Here is a 23,229-nt window from a genome sequence, read left to right as displayed (position 1 = left end):
TTTTGATGAAATATGAAATAAGGGTAGATATCTTCCCAATATTACTAGTAGATTTCGAAGCTATGCATTGGAAAGATTGTTTTCACTGTAATAAGCTATCCCCTCATTTTCTCTATATAACCCCTTTGCTTGGTAACAAAAATTTCAAGTCACTTTTCTCACCATAAATGGAATGGAGCGGAAATCTTTTTAGATTTGTGGTGCTGTTACTCAACTCATTTTTAAGAATGGCATAATGAATAAACGAATTGAATTCAAATCAAATTGTAAATGAATATGGTCAAAGCTGTGCTGATTCAGATTTAATTCGTTTATTAAACGATTTGAAATCTTAGAATTTGTATTTGATTAGTTTATTAAATAAATATTCAATTTGATTCATTTAATATAATTACGAATCGAATTATGATCTATGCTCAGTAGACTAGACCAATAAACCGCATCAGTGTTTGTATCAAGATTTGTAGTAGGCTTTCCCCATATTGTAACAATTCAAAAAAAAATGATATATTTAAATAATTTACATTGTAACTTATATGTTTTTTTTTTAATATTATTAGATTATAATTGATATTTATTCTCGAACTCTTTTTCTCACTATTGTTAGTACAGGTACTCTCCTATCAGATCATCAAAGGCCCATTGGTGAATTTGAGTTGTATTAAACCAATAAATTGGTGTTTAAAAATTAAAATCATGTCAACCCCGAAGTCCGCCTAAATTGATAAGGGCAAAAGAGTAATTGTATGTACACACCAAAACGGCTCGTTCCCATTGCCCGCTCTTGAGAAAATTTGAATTTCGAATCTCATTCCCGCACGTGCTTCTTCTTCTTCTTTTTTTTTTTTTTTTTTTTTTTTTTTTTCGCTTGGCTGATGAAACTCAACAACACATTTTCTTTCTATAAGACCGCCCAAAATTTCATTTCGAAAATTTGCCAAATTCGCTTCTCTCTCCTCTCTCTTCTTCTTATCTTTCTGATGCACAGCAGATACCCAGCCAAAACCCTAGCCTCCTTCTTCTCCTCCCTTTAACTTTTTAAAGAACAAAATCGTCGTCCTGTTCTTCGTTCTTCTGCGCTCTTCATCTCTTCAAGGTAAGCTAAAGTGTTCGTTTCTCAGGAAAATTTTCATTTTCGTGAAAAATGTGAGGTTTATCAGTCTCTTCGAATATGGTCCTTTGGATTTATGAGATCTTTATTTTCTTGGCAAGCTAATCACTTTTCTTGTTTTTCGGCAGTTTCCAGGAGAAATCAAGAAAAGAAAAGACAATGCCGGAGGCACGTGACAGGCTCGTGAGGCCGGTGGACGTCGCGGTCGTCTTTGCCCAAAGACGGCAGGGAGTTCTCGGAATCCTTCAAGACGAGCCGGAAAGCGCTTCGAATCCGCTCGGATCTCCACTCGGTAGAGCAGCTGCTGCGACGCCACGTGTACAAACGAGAGTTGCTGGAAGAGGTGGCGGATTGGGGACCCCGAGGAGTGGCGTTGTACGTGGAAGAAGGAATGCTTTTGGATCTGCAACGGTGACACGTGGACCAATCGGGAGAGAGAATACGCCTGCGGGGAGTGCTGCTAGGAGAGGCCGCACCGTGTTACCTTCTTGGTACCCGAGGACGCCCCTTAGGGATATCACTGCTGTTGTGAGGGTATTGCTCGAAATTTTATCGAGTGATTTTGAACTGAAATCCGATTCTTTATTATTTATTTTGAAATGTGTTATTATACTCTTGGTTATGTTTTTTTGAAATAGAAATGAACTTGAGTTTCTGCTTAGTGCTGGATTCTTGGGTACTTGAAATTTCTTTTATCATTAGTTAGATATGCCCCACACTTTAGGAATTAGGTTCAGTTTTAACGAATTTAGGATCCATATCAATCTTTTCATTTGAGATAATATTGTTCCTTTTCATTTCCACTTGGTCATGTCACTCAATTACTTTCTGTTCTTCGATATCATATGAACCCATAATAGATATGAAGAGGGACTGCTGTTGTATATATTTTCTTTTGTCAGATTATTGATGGCTTTGTATTTAGCAAGTGAATATGTTGCGTTTCTTTTTGTATGTTCTGATGTATCGCCATTCTTTATATTGGGCATAAATGGAATGTAGTCTTGCTTCAGATTTTGTTGGATGCTTTATGTTGATATTTTGATTCAGTTTTGCAAATACGTATTTTTGTTTCAGTTTGTGCATGTTGAATATGTTGCATTGATTGGGACAAGTTGGATCTTGTGGTGATGTCATAGCATTTCCTTTTGCCCATATCTTGTAGTTGGGGTGTCACATTTGCTTTCCGTGATTAGGGCGTGGATGGGTCCTGATTTTAGCAGTTTATTGAAGAAGACATACTGTTTAAGCCAAGAATTCTCAACCCCAGTGACTGAGTTACTCCTGTATTTTTGGTGGTCAATTCTTGGGCCAGAAATATCATTGGACATTAAGTTTTCCAAATAGATAATTTTGGTTCAGTTCATGTCTGTTTAAACAGTTGTTTTGATGTTGATGGGGGTCAGTTCTTGTGGTGATAACAGAACATTTCCTTTTGGGAAATATCATGTTCAGTGAATTAGGGGGAGGCTGGGAGTTTATTGTTGAAAACAGGAATCCAACCCCAAAGAGTTGCTTCTGTTTTGGGGGTCATCAATTCTTAAGTCAGAGACAGCAGTGGACTTCATTTGAGTCATAAGTAAAATTTCTTTGGCAGTTCTGTATATGCTGTCCTTATTCAAGGCTCTTCTTGAGCCCAATTAATGATAACTTTAACTCTGGCTTTTTAGGCTATAGAAAGAAGAAGAGCTCATTTGGGAGAAGTCGAAGGCCTACAGATGGAGAGTCCAATGTCCCACAGCCAGAGAGGCAATGATTCTTTTGTGCCACTGTCAGGTGCTCCGCCAGAGCACAATATTTCTATGATGACCCCAACTCCAACCTTAAGTGTGAAGGCTTGTCCTCCCTCTATCGGTAAAGTGCCTAAGATTTTGCTTGATATCACAAATCAGGCTGGTGCAGAGTTGGAGTCTCTCACACCCCAGAAGAAACTTCTGAACTCAATTGACAAAGTTGAGAAGGTTGTAATGGAGGAGTTGAATAAATTGAAGAGAACCCCAACTGCTAAAAAGGCTGAGAGGGAAAAAAGAGTTCGCACTCTGATGTCAATGCGTTGATTGCTGTTATTCTCTCACAAATTCTGTTGTAGGAGACAGCAACGTCCAGAAATTGGAAGATGAGATAGGGGCCCTGTGCAGTGAGATTGATCATCCTCTGATGATCTGTACCATTTCCGACATTGGTCATCCTCTGATGACATTCTATTTGATCTCATATCTTGATTTAGCAAATAGTTTCCATACTTTTCTTTTGTTTGTTGAGATCCAGCTAAGATCACTGTATAGATGAGTAGGCAATTGTGCTTGTTGCTTGTTTAACATTGTTGCTGTCTTGCTGAAAGCTTGGCGATCTGTAGTCATTTCTTTTGCTGCCTTCATTCTTTGAAGGTTGAAGTAGGAATTTACGTACTATCGTTTAATGATGTATATAATATCTGTATTTCAGTTTCTGTTACATTGCTTCTGTTAGATCTTTGCCTATGTTGTTGCAAGGATAATAATGAATAACAATATTTGTCTGAAAGGAAGTTTTGTTCACAAAATGCATTTTTGAAGTTTTAACAAAGTGTATTACAATCCCTGCAATAAATTTTCAGCAGGCACTGTCCCAATTCAGTTTGTTTTGTATCTTATACTCTTACATGCAATTTTTTAATGGTTGCCTGGATACTCTGATTGATAGTTTTGTTACTTGTTCCTAACTGTATTAGATGGATAAATTTATGATATTCTCAGGATGCATTCTGATAAGCCTTTTGGCTATCAGGAGAGATGCATTCCGATATTTCTCAGGTGAGTCTTAACTCATTAAAAGTATGTTTCGCTTACCCTTGTCTCTTTGCACTTATATTTGCTGTCATCATCATTTGTTTGCATAATGGAACTTCTTACCAAATGCTAGAAGTTATGAAATTTTGTGATATTTTGTTTTAATCATCTTTGATGAGATTTTTTGATTTCTTTTTTCCAATTCCTTTGGTTTTGTTTCAGTCAATCTCAGTTTTAATCACAGCGGCTTTTCAGCCTTGTGGTTTCATTGTTGTGTGAGAAGCCAAAACTCTCTTTCATAGTTAAGTTTTCTGTATTATGATAATGATGTTCTGAAAGATGCATAGTTTTTAATTCACGATTCACGACTCATTCCATGCAGTTCGTGTAACTGGAGCACCTTCAATTCCTGCTGAAGAGAAATGTGTTGACGAGTCAAGATTTGAATTCGTTGTTGAAAGCTGATGTAAATAAACAAGAGTACAAGGCAGCATCACATCTTATTTACTTGATCAGAGTTCCACTTCTTATGGAGCAAGTAGTATTTGCCTGATAATTAGATTTTAGATGGGAAAGAACTAATAGCAGCCTTCTATCTGAAATTCTTTCGTGGGCAAAACTTTCATGTAGGAAACTTCAATGTTTCACTGGAAAAATGGAATATCATTGTCCGTTGCAGAGAAGCCTTTGGCATTTTTGGAAAATGCATGTGTATAGTGTTTGTAGAAAAGATTTATTTTACAATGATTACTGTAATATAGTCACAGCAGTGGTAGAAATGTACATAAAACAAACATTCCCAAGACATCAAGGAGAGAGCAAACAGAATAACAGATGGTAAGCTTTCCTAATTGGGTTTAGAACAATCTGTTTGTTAGAAGTTTGAACTATATATACAATCTCTACTTTTAAGCCTACAGTTTGATGCAGTGACATGTTTATCTTTCGTGCACCTTTGCACACGCAATGCTGATATCATATTCTGGTCTTGTTGTGCAGGAGAAAAGAAAGAGTAGTGATGAGTCAGAGGAGGTTCAAGTAAAGATAGTATCGGCAGTCGATAATGGTGCCCATTGATGCTCAGGTTTGATATGAGTACCTCTGGACAAGTTTATTTGCTAAACTATTTAGCAAATCGATTCTTCACATTCAAGATCAAGGCAGTCAATACAATTGGGGATTTCAAATTTTTGTTACAATTCAGTTTACGAAGATTTCAATGATTGCAGTTGAGATTCCAATCCAAAGTGATAAAGGCCAATATTTTGATGTGGATGGAATTTAGAAATTGTCAATAAATCGGACCCATTTATCTTTGATGTGTCTCCTCAAATGCATCAGCGGAGGGTGAATCAATTAAGAATTTAACCAATTCTTCCAATCAAAAGTGGAGCCTAAGATTGATAGTTACCCAGTGCTTAGTCATGTTGAGGACCACATCATGACATCAAGTTCGTATGAGGACCACACCTAATTCCCTCTCACATTACGTTTATGATGCCAATAATTTCATCAAAAGTCTAAGACTTTGCAATCAATCGATGATCTCATTTGTAAATATTAATTGATTTATTATGCTTCATAATCTAGCCCCATCTCAGTCCGTACAAGGTTTCCTCCACCTCTTGTTTGTCAAATCCGGGGGAAAGATTCCCCTTTTCTATGATCAAAATGTGAAATGATTTTGCAATTTGGATGCATTCATTTACATATATCGTTAACACATGTAACACGTGACAATGACAAAGATATATCCATGGACAAGGGTGTTTTTTTTTTATATTTCTTTTCGTTAAACGAGTGATTAAGATTGGGTTTTGAATTTTAATATTGAGTCATTGACAATTAAGCCAGTTCTTTTAAGCTTATTTACAATAGAGCCTATTTTTTCAATTAGATTTAAAAAACAAGGAGAGGCTAGATAGAAAAATACAAGGAGGGGATACTAATGCTATATATACACGCTTTGTGTTTGTCCTGTTTCTAACTTAATTTTGATTGCCGTGTTCTACTAATCAAATAAAAAACTGGGGTATGAAAATATTTTCATTTTGCCACTAGAAAATCTCTATATAAGCTTGTTACAACAAGTTCACTCTCTTTAAAGACCTAAAAGCTCAGGGCAACAAGTCATCTAAAATTCTTAATGCCATGGCTATCACTACTGCTGGTGACTTGCTATTCTACCTCGTGTTCTTGATTTGGTTCATCACTGCCCTTTTGATTCACTCTTTCATCAAGACCTACTTAAAACCAGCTCTCAGTCCAACTTCAACCCCACCTAGCCCTCCTGCGCTTCCGTTAATCGGTCATCTTCACCTTGTAGGAAAAGTCCTGCCAAAATCCTTCCAAACCTTGGCTCGCCGCTATGGCCCTCTCATGCAGATTCGTCTTGGTGCCTCAGCATGTGTCGTTGTATCCAATGCTGATGTTGCCAAAGAGATATTCAAAACCCAAGAGCTCAACTTTTCCTCTAGACCCGAATTTGGTTCCTCAGAGTACTTCATATACCGAGGATCAAGATTTGTTCTTGCTCAGTATGGTGACTACTGGAGGTTCATGAAGAAGCTATGCATGACAAGGCTCTTAGCAGTTCCTCAGCTTGATATGTTCATCGACGTACGCGAGCAAGAGAAGATCAAGCTCGTGGAGTCGGTGATGAAGTGTTACAGAGAAGGAAAGCCTTGTCATTTGAGCAGTGAACTAACAACTTTGACAAACAATACTATTTGCAGGATGGCTATGAGCACGCGGTGTTCGGGGAGCCACAACGAAGCCAAAGAGATTGAGGGGCTGGTCAGGACTTGCTTGGAGCTTGCAGGTAAAGTAAGTGTAGGCGATGTTTTGGGACCTTTCAAAATATTTGACTTCTCTGGAAGCGGGAGGAAGCTTGTGTCTGCATTGCACAAGTTTGATCGGATTGTGGAGAGGATCTTGAAGGAACATGAAGAGGAGGCCATCAGGGGCTTTGATGCTGATCAAAGGAAGGATTTGATGGATATTTTGTTGGAGATATATAGGGACTCAAATGCAGAACTCAAGTTAACTAAAAAGGACATCAAGTCTTTCTTGCTCGTAAGTTTAACATTTAAAATCTGTTCTAATTAGCCGCCTTCCTTCATAAAGTAATCTATTTTGCTTTAACCAGGATGTATTCATGGCTGGCACCGACACGTCGTCAGCAGCGATGCAATGGGCCATGGGGGAGCTCCTGAATCGTCCAGAAGCATTCAATAAGCTTAGAGAAGAGATCAATGCAGTTGTTGGACCCAACAGGCTCGTCAAAGAATCGGACGTCCAAAATCTGCCTTACCTTCGAGCTGTAATCCGCGAAACACTAAGGCTTCACCCTTCAGCACCGCTGATCATCAGAGAATGTGCCGAAGATTGCATGGTCAATGGCTCCCTCGTCAAGGCCAAAACAAGAGTGCTGGTTAACGTGTATGCCATAATGAGAGACCCTGAGTTGTGGGCTAATCCTGATGAGTTCGTGCCTGAGAGGTTCCTGGAGAGCTCTGGTGAGAAAATTGGCGAGCATCAAATGGAATTTAAGGGTCAGAATTTTCGGTACCTTCCATTTGGGAGCGGGCGCAGAGGATGCCCCGGTGCATCACTTGCAATGCTAGTGATGCATGCAGCTGTGGGAGCCTTGGTTCAGTGCTTCGATTGGAAAGTTAAGGATGGGGAGAAGGTTGATTTGAGCACAGGGTCAGGTTTTGCAGCAGAAATGGCTACACCACTTGTGTGCTATCCGATTCCACATTTGAAGCTTTTTGTAGCCAGCCATTAGCTTGCATGAATACTATTCAAATAAGTGGACCTTTTTTTTTTTTTTTTTTAATGTATCGTTTGCTACTTGTTTAGTTCGTAAATTCTTGAGACTTTGTTAATTAAGCTCTTGTCTTTTCAAAGTTGTGTAAATTTTCTGTTGTGGTTATGGTCTGTTATGTAAACTTTCGTGCTCTTTTGTAAGTATGCTTGGGATTAGCCTAATTTTATTATTATTAATAATAAAAGCTTAACACGTATATGTTACATGTATGGGCAAATTAATTAGTACAGGATTTTTTTTTAATCCTCCAATCTATACTGGTCAATAGGAGGGAAACTAAAATCTTAGCATTGAAGTCCTAACATGCTTATTTTTTTTTCTTCATTTTCGTAGGACTTCTACTTGTGCTTCTCAAGTTTCGTGGTGCATGTTTCTTATATTAGATTGAGGGTGTGTTTGTGATTGAAGTTGGGCAGCTGTAACTTTTAAGTTACAACATAAAAGTGTTTGGTAAACACTAGCTGTTGTAGCTTGAAAGTTATATTAATATAATTTTTGGGTAATTTTTAAGGACTTCCCCTGAGGTTTGAAGTATTAATACTTTGATAAAATGTATTGATGCAATTACACATACCTCTCTCGCTGTTAATTACCAGTTAAGTTGACCGTTAGTTGACTGTTAAAATTACTAAAACACTCTTCCCGCAAAAATAATAAATTATTAAATAAAATGGATGAGAACCGATGGATACATGCAACTGATGAATTGCCATAAAATATAATCAATCTTTTCACCAGCTACCACAACTTAAAATAAACCAAAAAAGAGAATGCAGTAGGAGTGGCAAAGAAAACAAGAAAAAAAATTGTGAAACCAGCACAAAATTGTCGAAAATTCTAATAGGTGCCGAAAACATGCCAAAGTAGTTTAAAATAAAATCACTATATCTCTACAACTAGGAGATGCCATATAAGCTACGATTTTGTTCGAGTCTCTCTAGTTTCCAACTGTAAATTAATCAATTACGGACGATGATGACGCAAAAGAATTCAAAACAAGGATAAGTCAAGAAAAAATACTGAGAAAAGATTTTTTTTCTCTTTTCATTCCTTTGCTCAGTGCAGAATAACTTCATAACAGTGATAAATCCAATAATTTTTAAATCAAAATTTACATAAAGGCTAAAGCTTTCTATCATTACACTTTGATTAGCTCAAAATGAAGAAAATCAAAACCCACAGTTGTTGAAATCAACATGCACAAAAAAAAAAATTCAAAATACAAAGAACCCATTTTCATGTTTAATTAAGCCAGGTTCAACAAAATCATCTACAGATTATCTCTTTCTCACTCCTGTTGCGGATGAAGTCATTCGCCGCTGGTAGTCGCTTCATGGAAGACTTGGGCCACCATAAGAACTCATCTTGTTCGTAATTGAAGCTAAAATGTTTTTTAATCTTGAAAAGGTTTTGGACAAATGCAGCTGCTTCTTCACAGCCTTAGGAAGACGAAAATGGTTGGGTGTTGCTTAGATGAAAGAGAAAGCTAAGTGCAAACTTTATTTTATGAAGATTTTTTTTACTTTTGTCCACTGGTCATTACACACCACTAGATAATAGTGTAAAACAAGTAAGATTTCGCAGACATCAAGAACTCAAAGCTTTAATTTTGAATTATTTTGAATTTTAAATAAGCTTTTACATATTTATCCTTTTATACTAACACCATACGTATTTTTATACTAACGGCAAGGGAGGTATGTGTAATTACATCAATACATTCTATTAAAGTGTTAATACTTCAAACCTCAGGGGAGGTCCCTAAAATTTACCCTATAATTTTTCACTTGTATAATGAAAAAATTATTATATTTTTAATAATTTTGTCAAAATTATTATTTAAAATTTATATTTACTACATATTATTAATTTTTATTTTATAGTCACAGCTTTTTTTCGACAACAGAAACTACAGCACCTCAATCCCAAACGCACCCTGATAGGCCAACAGTAAATTAGTATAATATTATATGAACAATAGTTTTTTTTAAAGAAAAACTACAATTAGAAAAATCTTAGGTAGCGATTAATCTTTATTAATTATAACTTATACAAATTCATATATTCCTCATAATAATTATTATTATTAACTGATTTCACTTTTTTGAAAAACACAATTCAATCTTTTCCTCATTTAAGTGAGCAAATTTCCAACCTCGTATCTCTTGTAGCACCCTTAATTACTTAATTTTCATTGTTTATTTCTTCTTTTTGATAAGCCTTCAAACATGAGTACAAATTTTATCATTGAATATTTTTTTCCCTTTTCCTTTTTTTTTTTTTTTTTAAATTATGGTTAATTAATGGTTATAAAAGAAAGCGTAACCCGAGGGATGTCAAAATTTCCTGTCTTGTGGGATTTAGGCTTATTTTTGTGTTTTTGAAAGCCAATCGGGTTAGGAACTTATAGTATCGATTTAAGCTTTCCACTTTTTTCAATTTATTTTTAATTTTTGATGTTGCATGGAGATGACAATCATGTCCCCTTCCCTTGCTAATGCCATCCCGTTGCAAAATTGGATCTTTTAAGTTTTAACAAACACCAGCACCCCAATCCACCCTTCCCCAACCCTTTTTAATTAAATTTTATTTCCTAAAATACCTCTAATTTAAGTTACAAATACAAACTATATATTAAAATTAACTATTTTCCTATAAAATTTCACACTAAAAAATATCCCTTTTCAGTTTTTTTTATTAAACATGTAAATCCCAAAATCTTAAATTATTTTCTTATTATAATTTCTATCTCCATAACTCTAAACTCTCACAATTTTTGTTAAAAAATACTTTTAGTTAAAAATTAAAAATATAAATATAAATTATGAAATAAGGTGGACGTAAAATATTTGCTAAAAGAAAAATTTATTTAAATGCTTACTTAAACTCCCAAACAAAATAAGAATCAATTAATTTGTCGAAAAGGGGATTTATGAGGAATTTTGAGGGGTGTCAAAAAAACCTACTCTTGTAAAATTTTCTGTGGACATATTTTTGTGGGGATAATTTTGTCCTGCACCCAACTGTTTCAACATATTTCACCACACACCCATATGTTTCGAAAATACTCACTCCACACCCAATTCCGTTAATTTGACCGTTTATTCTAACGGTCAAAGGGCAAATTTGGAAATTCATATCCTAAATATTATTTGATGATGATAAATTAAATTTATTTGATAATTTAATTGATGAAATTATTATTAATTACCTTTAAATAAATTTTTTTAATGTAAACATTAATTATTAAATTAATATTTTATCTCATTTTATTTTTCTCTAATTCAAGATAAGGGGTATTTTGGACATTTACTTAAATTTCAAATAGCTCCGTTAAACATAACGGTCAAATTAACGGAATTGGGTGTGGAGTGAGTATTTTCGAAACATATGGGTGTGTGGCGAAAAATGTTGAAACAGTTGGGGGCAGGACAAAATTAACCCTATTTTTGTGACCCAAAGATTAATTGAGCTGGGATTAAATTATGGGAACTGATCTGATGTGCGACTACACAAGCGTCAACCTTTCATTGAAGAGCCTGTGATGTAGGGTGTGCGATTGCACCAACTTTTTTATGTTCGTGAAAGCATTTTGGCTTAAAAATAATTAACCATCCCTGGCCCGTTGCTATAATAATAAGTTATTGTACACCGAGAAGCTACCTCACTGCTTATATATATTAGTTTTGCAACCAGTTAACCATGGTTAATTGATTCACAAGTTCAGGTAGTGACTTGATGAACAAACTATATTATTGACAGATCATTATTATTTTTTTCCGGTTGAAAGAAATGGTTTACTAATGAGCATAGTACTGAGTTCTAATTTAATAGCATTATGCACGTCATTACCTGCCTCGCATGCATATTTTTTATAAGCAATATTCACAACAGTCGTAGCAACTATAGCAAATGCTTAATAGTGGTACCATTGCACAAATGTCAGGATTCCTTTAGCGTAATTTTCTGGTTGCGTCATAATCCATTGAAAAATAAGTGGTCACATTCTCCTTTCAACTGATCATAAAAATATTCATCCACAAATAATATAAAATTGAATGAAAAAGAAACTAATGATTTTAAAGCACCCAAGAGTCCAAAATGTACACTCTCTAGATACAGTCATAATTTTATTTATTTATACATATATCACTATCGGTAAGTCAAGAACATTATCTCCTCTAATTATATGTGATAAGGGGTGCTCGTTAATTAACCATATAAACTCATTAATTCATTTTGAAGTCTCCTGCAAGAAACCAGCTATGGCCTCAAATCTTAACCTAATGTACGCCTATTGCTTCCCCTTCTTCATTTCGATAATCTCATTACTTATTGCACGATGGCTCATCAAAACATTCACAAAATCCTGTAACTTTCCGCCAAGCCCACCAGCTCTACCGTTAATCGGTCACAGTTATCTACTAAGCTCTAAGTTACCAGAGTCCTTGCAAACCCTAGCTCGCCGCTATGGCCCTTTGATGCAAATACGTATAGGACCATCAACATATGTTGTTGTTTCAAACGCCACCATCGCTAAAGAGATCTTTACAACCCATGATCTTGACTTTGCCTCTAGGTACGAACCTTGTCCCTCTAAGTACAATATTTACGATGGTTCTGGTTTTGTGACGGGCCCTTATGGTGCGTACTGGCGATTCATGAAACATCTCTGCGTTACTAAACTTTTTGCTGGGCCCCATCAGATTGATCGGTTCAATAAAATCCGGGAGCAAGAAATTGAAAGACTCTTGAAATCATTGATCATGAAGAATTATTCTGAAGAAGGAGGGCCTCCTTGTAATTTGGGCACAGAGGTGACCAGCATGACCAACAATTTGATATTCAGAATGATTATGAACAAGAAGAGAATTTCGAAAAATGAAATTGAAAATGAAGCTAAAATGATGAGGAAGCTGGTTGTGGAGATGATGGGGCTTGCGGCCAAACTTGGTGTTAGTAAAGTGTTTAGCTTTCGGACAAAGATGGATCTTCATGGTCATGGGAAGAAGCTAAGAGAAGTATTTTGGCGTTATGACGAACTTTTGGAGAAGATAATGAGGGATTATGAGGACGACAATGGAATTAAAAATCAAGAAAATGATGATGGAGATTTGATGGGTATTTTGTTGGAGACATGTAGATACGAAAATTCTGAAGTGAAGTTAACAAGAAATCAGATAAAGTATTTTGTCTTAGTAAGTAATTAATTTCTTTTCATTTAATTATGATGTCTTGCATTTAACTAGCTGATATTAGTCCCGCACAACTAGTTTTGAGTAATAATATAACCACAAACTCTAGTATAAACTTATTTTGTACAAACTGACGTGACATGATAAAATTGGTTGAATTAAATATCTCTTAGCCCACATAATCTATTTTTATTATTTTGCATTTTCATTCAACCAATGAATTAATACCAAATTAATTTGTACAAAATAAGTTTGTATAAGAGTTTGTGGTTGTATCATCACTCAATAGTTTTTAAGCACTTTTATTTAGCTGGACACTCTAAGCTGAATCGTGAAGATATAGAAACTAAAACATTAATTTAGGTTTGATCAACCATGTCTTTTAAATAATAATTGAAAAAAAAAATACTAGCCCGATATAGCAAGTAATTCTCAGGGGCCCATAGTTAATTATCCAATTACTCTTTACATGTTCAAAAAATTACTTAAAATGTTTTTGTCGTTACTTCTTAGATCTAATTTTTTAGGGATATAATAATATTTTTTATCTTGTATAAGTTGAAAATTCAAAGACAGTTGATATGCCATATAAGGTTGGAAAATTAGAGGTTAGGGCGGGGCTTTTACAAGCCCAGGCCCTAGTCCGCTAGAGTAGAATTGCAAGGGTTGGGCCTGAGCCGGTCTTAAACTTTTACCTATTTTTTAATTTTTTTAAAGTTGTAATCTTGAAATGAGTTAATAATAATTAAGTTGTTATAATCAATAATGAATTAAAGAAACTAAATATTTTAAAATAAAATAATAAATAAAAACAAAGCAAATAAAATTTTAGAGATTTAATTTTTTTAGTATTGAATTCTCTAATTTAAACCCTCTTTTAATTAATTGACACTTAAAAGAGAGTTTAATATTATAATTTTATGTTTTTTATTCATGATTGATATCTAAATTAAGGATTTAAGGTTTTATTTTTTTTTTATTTTTGATTATTTTTCAAATTTAAATTTATTATTATTTTTTTAAAATAGAGGATTTGAGCTTGCCTAGTTTTTTTTTCCTAAATAATTGTCCAAGTCCTGCGGGAATGAGCCGGGCCGACCTAGATTTGGACGGCCCCAGACTTTTTTTTGCCATACCTAATGCCATGGAAAAAAAAAAAAGAGGATAATAACTTAAATTCTAGTAAAAATAGATATACAACGGCATATTTTAGGAAACTTTTAAAAAAGCATAACTAATTTGGTAATTAATTAACTCAAACTTTGGACTAAGAAAGCCATTTACCATGAGTCTTAATTTCTTAAAGATTATGAATTCATAGGAACTATTTTTGGCGAGCGTTGATGGCATATCAGCATCCATACAATGGGCCATTGCCGAGCTCATGAAACGCCCCCAGATGTTCAAGAAGCTTAGAGATGAAATTGATTCAGTTGTGGAGTTGACAAGACTGGTCAACGAATCGGACGTTTCAGAACTCCCTTTCTTGCAAGCAGTTTTAAAGGAGACACTTAGATTGCACCCTCTAGGCTCCATCATTCACAGAGAATGCATCAGAGATTGCAAGATCAACGGTTTTGATGTAAAGGTGAAGACTAGAGCACTGATTAATGCATATGCAATCATGCGGGACCCAGATGCGTGGAATGATCCTGACGAGTTTCTACCAGAGAGATTCTTGAACAGTGATACTGGACATCATGATCAGATGGAAATGAAGGGTCAGGATTTCTGTTACATACCCTTCGGTGGTGGAAGTAGAGGATGTGTGGGCAGTACATATGCTAATCTAGTGATGCACACAACAATTGGAGCCTTGGTTCAGTGCTTTGATTGGAAAATCAACCGTGGGAAAGCGGTTGATGAAAATCTAGGGTCAGGATTTTCGGGAGAAATAGCCCTGCCTCTTGTTTGTCACCCTATCGCACGTTTTGATCCCTTTTCTTAAGAAGTGAACCTTCATATTTAGTTGTGGCATTTAAATTGATTTGTAAATTGTATTGAGTTTACTATCATGTAGTTATATAATTAATGATCTAATGATTAAAAATTTATACTAAAAATCATTTGTATATCTGACATACCTCTCTCTCAATTACTGGAAGGTAAATTAAGCATCCTTGGTGTGTTCGTAATCTTTGGATTAATTGTCATAAGATAATAAATGGGATGAATTTTTGGTATACTCATGCTTTTCGGAAGTGTAACAATGCATGCAGCTGATGGTCTTGCGAATTGGTCTGTCTTGTGCATCTTTCTGTTGGTGCAAATAGTTTTCCGAATTATAGGCTTTGTTAGTCTTGATCTTTGTATGTTGTATTCTTGCTTTAGCTTATTTGTGCCTCTTGATTTTTTTATTTTTTTATTTATTTTTGCTTTTGCGTTTCCCTTGGGATAAGGCTGACATTGTACAAAATAAATTTGTTCACTCTTGACGTTGGCTTACCCTGACCTCTCTCAATTCAGAATGGCAAGTTTAGTTATCTGGCTAAACTTGCACGTTTAGCCAATTGCAAATACAATTCTAAATAATAAATGCATCTATTAAATTATGAAATAAAGGACGCTGAATTAAGAGCCACGTGTTGGAATTTTTACAATTCCCGTAAAGCAAATAAATCCTAATTTGAATAAATTTTAATCCTAGAATATCATATTTTTCACATCATCATAATTGAGAGAAAACATATATTGATCCATAATAATTTTTTTGATCAAATCTCACTGTCAAGAATTAAAGATTACCAAAATTGATTTCTTTCTCTTGACCCCTTTAGAGTGCCTTACTTTTTGATTGAAAGAAAATTAACTTGATATTCTTTTTATATTGGGTGGAGAGAGGACTAATTTTAATAAAATCATAATTCACACTTCCCATCAAAGTGAACAGTTTGTTTTTCTCAATTGACCAATAGGATTTCAGCCCATAATTTATTTACTATTTAAATCCTAAATATTACTAATTTAATAATGTGGCACATGGGCTATTATAAAATATTCCAACATTCTCCCACTTGGCTCATGTGGCACATTCAAAATAATGGTTTAATAATAAACGTTATACGCATAATAAAAGCTAAATCCTTACTTGCATTGGTCAAACATAAAATTATCATTTAAACAAAAACTAAAACGTATCATAGCAGTTCCACATCATTATTTCGACATAGTTCTTTTTATGTATCACAATATTAATTTTATACTTAACATGACTTGTGGGAAAAAAACAATGACGGTCCAACAATAATGTTTTAGTCAAAGACAAAACCTGTTAACAATCATATCATCATTCATTGTATATACCATTAAATAAAAAATGATATAAAAGAATTAGAAACAATACTTAAATGAGCTCAGAGTATCAAATATATAAAGAGTATAAAAGTTTAAATATAATGTTAATAAAGACATCCAATAATACCCATCCTTTCAACATGTTCGCTGAAAACCTTTGGGTTTAATCCTTTAAGACAATCATAAAGTTGGTGCTAATGTGCTCAATTGATACTCTTCATTTATGAACTTCTTCTTTAATGGCAATGTATTTTAATTCCATATGTTTAGCACCCTTTGAATACCTGTCGTTTTTAGAGAAGAAGATTGTTGTGGCATTCTCGAATAGCTTTCACCTGAAATATCTGAAATTGTCTTCGGTGTCGGCCATTCTCGAATAGCTTTCACCTTTTCTTGATCGACTTTGATTTCGTCTGAACTCACAACAAAGCCCAAAAAATTAAGTTATCTTTCATAAAGCTACATTTTTTTAGATTGGCATACAACTTATTCTTTCGTAACACCTCAAATACTTTCCTCAAATGTTAAATATGATCTTCCTCGCTATGGCTGTAAATTAAGATGTCATTAAAATAAACAACAAATTTTCCAATGAAAGGTTGAAATACCTGATTCATTAACCTCATGAAAGTGCTTGGAGCATTCGATAGACCAAAGGGCATAACTAGCCACTCGTATAGACCTTCATGAGTTTTGAACGCTGTTTTCCACTCATCTCCAGGGCAAATCCGAATTTGATGGTACCCATTTTGCAGATCAATCTTAGAAAGTAATTTTCACCCTCCCAATCTATCAAGCATATCATCCAATCGAGGAATAGGAAATCGATATCGTACCGTAATCTTGTTGATTGCTCAACTATTTACACACATCCTCCAGCTTCCATCTTTCTTTGGGGTTAGGAGTGTGGGTACAGCTACAAGACTCATACTTTCTCGAACCAGGCCTTTCTTGAGAAGATCTTCAACTTCTTGATGCAAAATCTCATATTCTTTAGGGCTTATGTGGTAGTGTGATAAGTTTAGTAAACTTGCTCTAGGAATAAGATCAATGTAGTGATGGATATCTCTAAGTGGAGGTAATCCGATTAGTAATTCAGCGAGAACAACATCAGTGAATTCTGCCAATAAAGGTTGGATTGAGTTCAATACACTTTGTGAGATAAGAACATCTTTGAGCACCAAAAGAAGGTTGTTCCTGGTCTTTGAGCATGTTGGATTGTTAGACTGCTTCATTGGGGAAAGAATAAACTTCATGTTGTCTTTATAAAATGTATAAGTGTTATTTTTGCCATTATGCACTGTATTTAAATCAAATTGTCAAGGACGACCAAATAACATATGACAAGCATCCATATCAACAACATCACACATTACCTCGTCTTTATACTTACCAATAGAGAAATGAATACAACACTGTTCGGTCACTTTTGTATCGCTGACATCTTTGATCCACCCAATGCGGTATGGAAATGAGTGTGGCTGAGTTGGTAATTGCAATTTATCTATCATGGTCTTGGATATTATGTCCTCACTGCTTACACTATCAATGATAAGATCACATACCTGTTGGATGACCGTGCACCGTGTCTTGAAGATGTTATGCCGTTGAATATTCTCATCCTTCTTCGGGGTATACATTAGTCGTCTTATTACTAATGATACTCCTTCATCTTCATAGATGAGCTCCTCCGATTCATCTTTTTTTTCATGCTCATCATCTTCTGGATACTCTTATTCTCCAATGTCATCATCATGTGTGGTCAAGTTGACTGGATTACTTTGTCGACACTGATTAGAGTAATGACCAGTCTGTCCACAACGGTAACATTTGTTTCCTCTTGGAACCGCATATGGATTGGTGGATCTAGATTTGTTCACTAGTTCATTTTGTAATCGTCCCACTGGTTGAGAGAAATTTGGCCTAGGTACTTCTTCACATGGTCTCGCTATTGTCTTTCCTTTATTCCAGTCAGGTTTTTGTGGTGGTGCAGAAGATTATGAAGAAACCTGAATATGAGTGCCTCTTTTGTTGAGTTATGCTTCAATCTTCAAGGCCAGTTGTATTGCACGAGATAGAGTGTGATGTGACTGCTTAAATACTTCATCTTGAATATTAGTGTGAAGTCTATCAATGAACCTCAAAATCTTTTGATTTTCAGTCTCACGAACATCCACGCGTACAGCAAGCTTGTGAAATTCTATAACATACTCATGTACTGTTCAGTTGGCTTGCCGACAATGTTGATACCGGTTGAAAAATGTCTGCTCATAATCTGGAGGAAGAAAATGCTCAATTATTAATTTTCTCATGCATTGCAAAGTTCGGACTTTGTGCTTTCCTTGTCGAATTCATGTTGTTTGTAATTGATCCCACCAAGCAAGTGCACCTCCTTTGAGTTGGTAGGCTACCAACTTGACTTTCATATGCTCCTCAGTCCCCCAATAGTCAAAAAACTTTTCAACTTCAGCTAGCCAATCAAGAAATTCTTCAATCATGAATAGGCCATCAAATTGTGGAATTTCAATTTTCATTCGGTAGTCAATTTGCCGAGACCCTTGGTTATTTTCTGGTGGCACCGGTCCTTCATCGTCTTCACTAGAATCTTCGTTGAAAAGTTGATTTTGATAAAGCCTAAAATTTATTCCAATAAAGCCTAAAATTTCCCTGAGGAATATTGTGCTGTCTTGGAATATTGTTTTCCGCTCCAATGTCAACTCGCCTTTGTTGTTGGAAATTGTTATTTTGCCCCCTAAGGAAGTGTTGAGTCAAATTTGTAAGCATGACTTCCAAATTCTGTAATCTTGTTTCAAGAGCAACCATTAATTCTCTGGTTACGAATGTACCCATAGCTGGGTTGGATTCCTCGTTTGACATTTTTTTCCTTTTTTTTTCTTTTTTTTTCTTAATTCACAATTCAAATAAGTAAACACATATAAATACAAAACTAAACTAACACAATTCTCATTTTTTTAAATTACAGAATAAACTAAAAAAAAACTCTCTTTTTAATTTTTTTTTCACTCCCCAATTGTTCCTCCTAAATTCTATCCCTTTTCTGAAAAAAAATTCTGAACTCTCTTATTTTTTTTTTAAACTCAAACTCGCACTTAAACTTTTTTTTTTCTTATCACACAATTTTTTTTTCACTCTTGTGTAACCTCTCTTCTCCACTCACACACACATCACTCTTACACTTTTATGATACGTGTGCTTTGTAAGACTTGGTCATCAGTTCAATAAACTAGTGGAGCTAGTCTTTAGCATTCTGGTTTGAGTTTTCTGTTGTAATACCAGTTGATCTGGTCTTGATTCTTTTTCTATTTTGTTGCATTATTTGTTTAGTTTCCAACTGTAAGACTATTATAAATAGTCAGTTCTAAGTTGAATAAAGGGGGAATTACAGAAACATTTTTCCTTTCTTTTATCTCTCTGCTTTCTTTTTCTTCTTAACTCTTATTCTAAATTATACCATATCATTTTGGTATCAGAGCAGGTTTGTCAATGGACACTCGCAGTAAATCTAATGCCGAATTCCGCAATGATGTCAACGAAGCCTTAGCTCGACATGAATCCAATTTTGATCAGATCAATGATTCCTTGCATAAGGTGTTAACTGAGTTACAAGCTTTGCGAGTCTCTCGACCTCAACCAACCATCCAGCCTGAAATCAACCCTTTTTACCCTGGAGAAACCTCACATACCACAAACACTAACACACCCCACACACCAAATGACCAACATCACCACCTCAAACTTCACTTCCCACGATTTAACGGAGAAGACCCCAACGGTTGGATTTACAAGGCGGAACAATACTTTGAATTCAAAAACATTGCACCAGGCCTACAAGTTCAACTTGCCTCTTTCCATCTTGAAGGTATTGCCTTACAGTGGCATCGGCGGTTAACAAAATTTAAGGGACCATTATCTTGGCAAGAATTCATAAAAGCAATGCTTCAAAGGTTTGGCCCAACAGACTATGAAGATCCCTCTGAAGCTCTCACACGATTAAAACAGACCTCAACTTTGGAGGCTTACCAGGAGGCTTTCGAAAAATTATCCCACTGTATTGACGGATTACCTGAAAATTTTTTGGTGGGTTGTTGTATTGCAGGTCTCAAAGATGAAATTGGCTTGGATGTCAAGATCAAGCAGCCGCGAACGTTAACTGATGCTACTGGTGTTGCTCGGCTAGTTGAGGAATGAAATAACCTGCAAAAGAAAATGAGCACTTCCTTTCGTCCATCCGCAATTACAGGAGCACAAAGAATCATACCACACCATTCCAGTGGCGTATTAGGCCCCCCACCAACTTCCAAAGTAAACCAAAATGCCAGCAATTCAACGATTCCATTTCGACGCATCACAAATCAAGAGGCACGAGAACGACAGGCAAATGGACTTTGTTATTATTGTGACGAAAAATTCGTTCCCGGTCACCGCTGCCAAAGGCCGCAATTATTCATGTAGAGGATTCAAATCAAATAAACCTTGCTAAGGAACCTGCCGAACCTGAATCTGAGGACCATAAAGTCATGCCCGAAGTTTCTGCCTATGCCATTTCAGGATCCAGTCGTCCGTAAACATTCCGTGAGATAGGTAAACTGAAGAACAAACCGTAATGATGCTCATAGATGGCGACAACACGCACAATTTCATTGATCAAGCTGTAAATATGGGCTACTTGTTCTTCAGAATAAAAGGTTCCAAGTGACGGTCGTCAACCAAGAACAAATCGAATGCAAAGGTCTGTGCCAAGCACTCACAATCTTCATTCAAGGTAAATCAATTACTGCTGATTTTTTTGTGTTTCCTGTGGCAGTCTGTCACTTGATTTTAGGCGTACAATGGTTAGAGACTATTAGACCAATAGAGATGGATTACAAGTAGTTGACGATGACCTACAAAGTTAGAGAAGAGACCTACACATTCCAAGGTCTTAAACACATCCCTTTAGCGGCCTTATCTGTTAAAGAATTCAACTTTATTCAAGGTAGTGGATTCCTATTCCAAATCTCTCTCTCTCTCCCAATAATTTCCAGCCGAATCTTTACCCAGGTGACATAATTTAGATTTTAACAGAATTCTCCAATGTTTTTAAGCCACCTACTAGCCTACCACCAAAGAGACCACATGATCACTACATCCCACTACAACCAAATACACACCCTGTCAACGTAAGACCCTACCGTTACCCTTATTACCAGAAAACACAAATAAAGAAGATTGTGAGAGAACTTTTGCAATCAGGGCTGGTAAGACCGAGTAAAAGCCCATTTTCATCACCAGTCCTCTTAGTAAAAAAAGCAGATGGTGATTGGCAATTCTGTGTGGATTACCGTGCATTGAACAACATCACAATCAAAGATAAATACATGATTCCTGTAATTGATGAACTTCTGGATGAGCTCCATGGAGCTAAATTCTTCTCAAAGTTAGATTTAAGAGCTGGGTATCACCAAATCCGAGTACACGATGTAGATATACCAAAAACAACCTTTAGAACACACGAAGGGCACTACGAATTTCTCGTAATGCCTTTTAGCTTGACCAACGCCCCATCCACCTTCCAATGCCTCATGAATGATCTTTTCCGCCCTTATATAAGGAAGTTTATCTTGGTCTTCTTTGATGACATTCTCGTGTACTCAAAGACATGGAATGATCACATTACACATCTCCGGATTGTCCTCTCTATTTTGCAAACTAACAAACTATTTGTTAAGGAAACAAAATGCAGGTTTGGTGTTTCTCAGGTGGATTATTTGGGTCACGTCATTTCAGAATAAGGAGTAGCAGTAAGTCCCTCCAAAATACAAGCTATTCTTGAATGGCCAACGCCAACCACTGTCAGAGAAGTACGAGGGTTCCTCGGCCTAGCAGGTTATTACCGAAAATTTATCCGCCACTTCGGATGTATAGCAACGCCTTTATATCAGTTGTTATCAAAGGAATGATTCAAGTGGAACGAGGCAGCCAAGTTAGCTTTTACCAAGCTAAAAGAAGCACTAAAGTCTCCACCAATCCTAGGCCTCAGATTTTTCTCAACAATTCGTAATCGAACGTGATGCTAGCGAGATTGGAATTAGAGTAGTACTCACTCAGAATAACCAGCCAGCCAATAGCATACTATAGTGAAGCTTTGAAGGGGAACAACATTATTACTATCTACCTATGAGAAAGAAATGTTGGCTGTTGTCAAATCAATTCGGAAATGGCGCCTATATCTCCTCGGGAGACCATTTACTGTCCGCACCGATAAAAAAAACCTCAAGTATTTACTTGAGCAGCGAATTACCACTCATGCACAGGCTCGATGGCTTCCAAAGATCCTTGGTTATGACTACAAAATTAAGTATAAACGCGGACCTGAAAATCAGGCTGCTGACTCACTCTCTCGTGTTGTTGAATTTCAGTTCATGTCTATTTCGGGACCACATGCAAAAATTGCAAGGAAAGGTACAACATGACTCTTTTTATAAAAAATTGAGTCATTCCCATTCATCACAACAGTTGACACAACGAGATGGAGTATGGTTTAAAAGTGGCAGAATTTATTTGAATCCCACTTCTACTTTAATTGCACAAGTTATGGTTGATTGTCACTGATCTTCAGTTGGTGGGCATTTTGGGTTCCATAAGACACTATCTCGAATTAAACTCAGCTTTTAGTGGCCAAACTTGCGTAAAACCGTGAAGGAATTTAAACAGCATTGTACCATTTTCCAAAGGTACAAATCTGATTCTATGTGTCTTGCCGGTTTGCTCCAACCACTACCCATTCCTCTTCAGATATGGACTGAAGTATCAATGGATTTTATCGAGGGACTTCTGTCGTTAAATGGTTATACTGTCATCATGCTAATTGTTGATCGCTTATTCAAGTATGCTCATTTTGTGGCTCTCAAACATCCATACATGGCAGTCACGATTGCTAAAGCATTTGTAGCTAATGTGGTTCGCCTCCATGGCATTCCAACAACCATTGTAAGTGATCGGGATAAAGTATTTGTAAGTTCATTTTGG

General features: G+C 35.8%; 3 protein-coding genes across 3 annotated transcripts; all 3 read left to right on the top strand.

Moving 5' to 3' along the window:
* Positions 1-896: 896 nt before the first annotated feature.
* Positions 897-5,205, top strand: LOC102606822 (protein POLYCHOME). Its single transcript, XM_015533924.3, has 5 exons — positions 897-1,096; positions 1,240-1,645; positions 2,782-4,154; positions 4,262-4,716; positions 4,879-5,205. Exons 2-3 carry the CDS (start codon positions 1,271-1,273, stop codon positions 3,166-3,168), a joined length of 762 nt encoding a protein of 253 aa, XP_015389410.2. The 5' UTR covers positions 897-1,096; positions 1,240-1,270; the 3' UTR covers positions 3,169-4,154; positions 4,262-4,716; positions 4,879-5,205.
* Positions 5,206-5,868: 663 nt separating this feature from the next.
* On the top strand, positions 5,869-7,907 carry LOC102631425 (3,9-dihydroxypterocarpan 6A-monooxygenase). The gene is made up of 2 exons (XM_006489970.4): positions 5,869-6,954; positions 7,028-7,907. The coding sequence occupies exons 1-2, from the start codon at positions 6,031-6,033 to the stop codon at positions 7,667-7,669; spliced, it is 1,566 nt and encodes a 521-aa protein (XP_006490033.2). The 5' UTR covers positions 5,869-6,030; the 3' UTR covers positions 7,670-7,907.
* Positions 7,908-11,953: 4,046 nt separating this feature from the next.
* LOC107178573 (beta-amyrin 24-hydroxylase-like) lies at positions 11,954-14,941 on the top strand. Its single transcript, XM_015533923.3, has 2 exons — positions 11,954-12,909; positions 14,228-14,941. The coding sequence occupies exons 1-2, from the start codon at positions 11,977-11,979 to the stop codon at positions 14,852-14,854; spliced, it is 1,560 nt and encodes a 519-aa protein (XP_015389409.2). The 5' UTR covers positions 11,954-11,976; the 3' UTR covers positions 14,855-14,941.
* Positions 14,942-23,229: the final 8,288 nt, after the last annotated feature.

This window comes from Citrus sinensis, chromosome 9 (assembly GCF_022201045.2).
Source record: "Citrus sinensis cultivar Valencia sweet orange chromosome 9, DVS_A1.0, whole genome shotgun sequence".
In the NCBI taxonomy this organism is placed as follows: Eukaryota; Viridiplantae; Streptophyta; class Magnoliopsida; order Sapindales; family Rutaceae; genus Citrus; species Citrus sinensis.
This window is presented reverse-complemented; position numbering and strand designations above follow the sequence as displayed.

Excerpts from the sequence above, each read along its gene's own strand:
- LOC102606822 (XM_015533924.3), top strand. The coding sequence starts at position 1,271 with ATGCCGGAGGCACGTGACAGGCTCGTGAGGCCGGTGGACGTCGCGGTC. Across the intron at positions 1,646-2,781 it reads ATATCACTGCTGTTGTGAGG|GCTATAGAAAGAAGAAGAGC; the intron begins GTATTGCTCGAA and ends CTGGCTTTTTAG.
- LOC102631425 (XM_006489970.4), top strand. The coding sequence starts at position 6,031 with ATGGCTATCACTACTGCTGGTGACTTGCTATTCTACCTCGTGTTCTTG. Across the intron at positions 6,955-7,027 it reads ACATCAAGTCTTTCTTGCTC|GATGTATTCATGGCTGGCAC; the intron begins GTAAGTTTAACA and ends TGCTTTAACCAG.
- LOC107178573 (XM_015533923.3), top strand. The coding sequence starts at position 11,977 with ATGGCCTCAAATCTTAACCTAATGTACGCCTATTGCTTCCCCTTCTTC. Across the intron at positions 12,910-14,227 it reads AGATAAAGTATTTTGTCTTA|GAACTATTTTTGGCGAGCGT; the intron begins GTAAGTAATTAA and ends ATGAATTCATAG.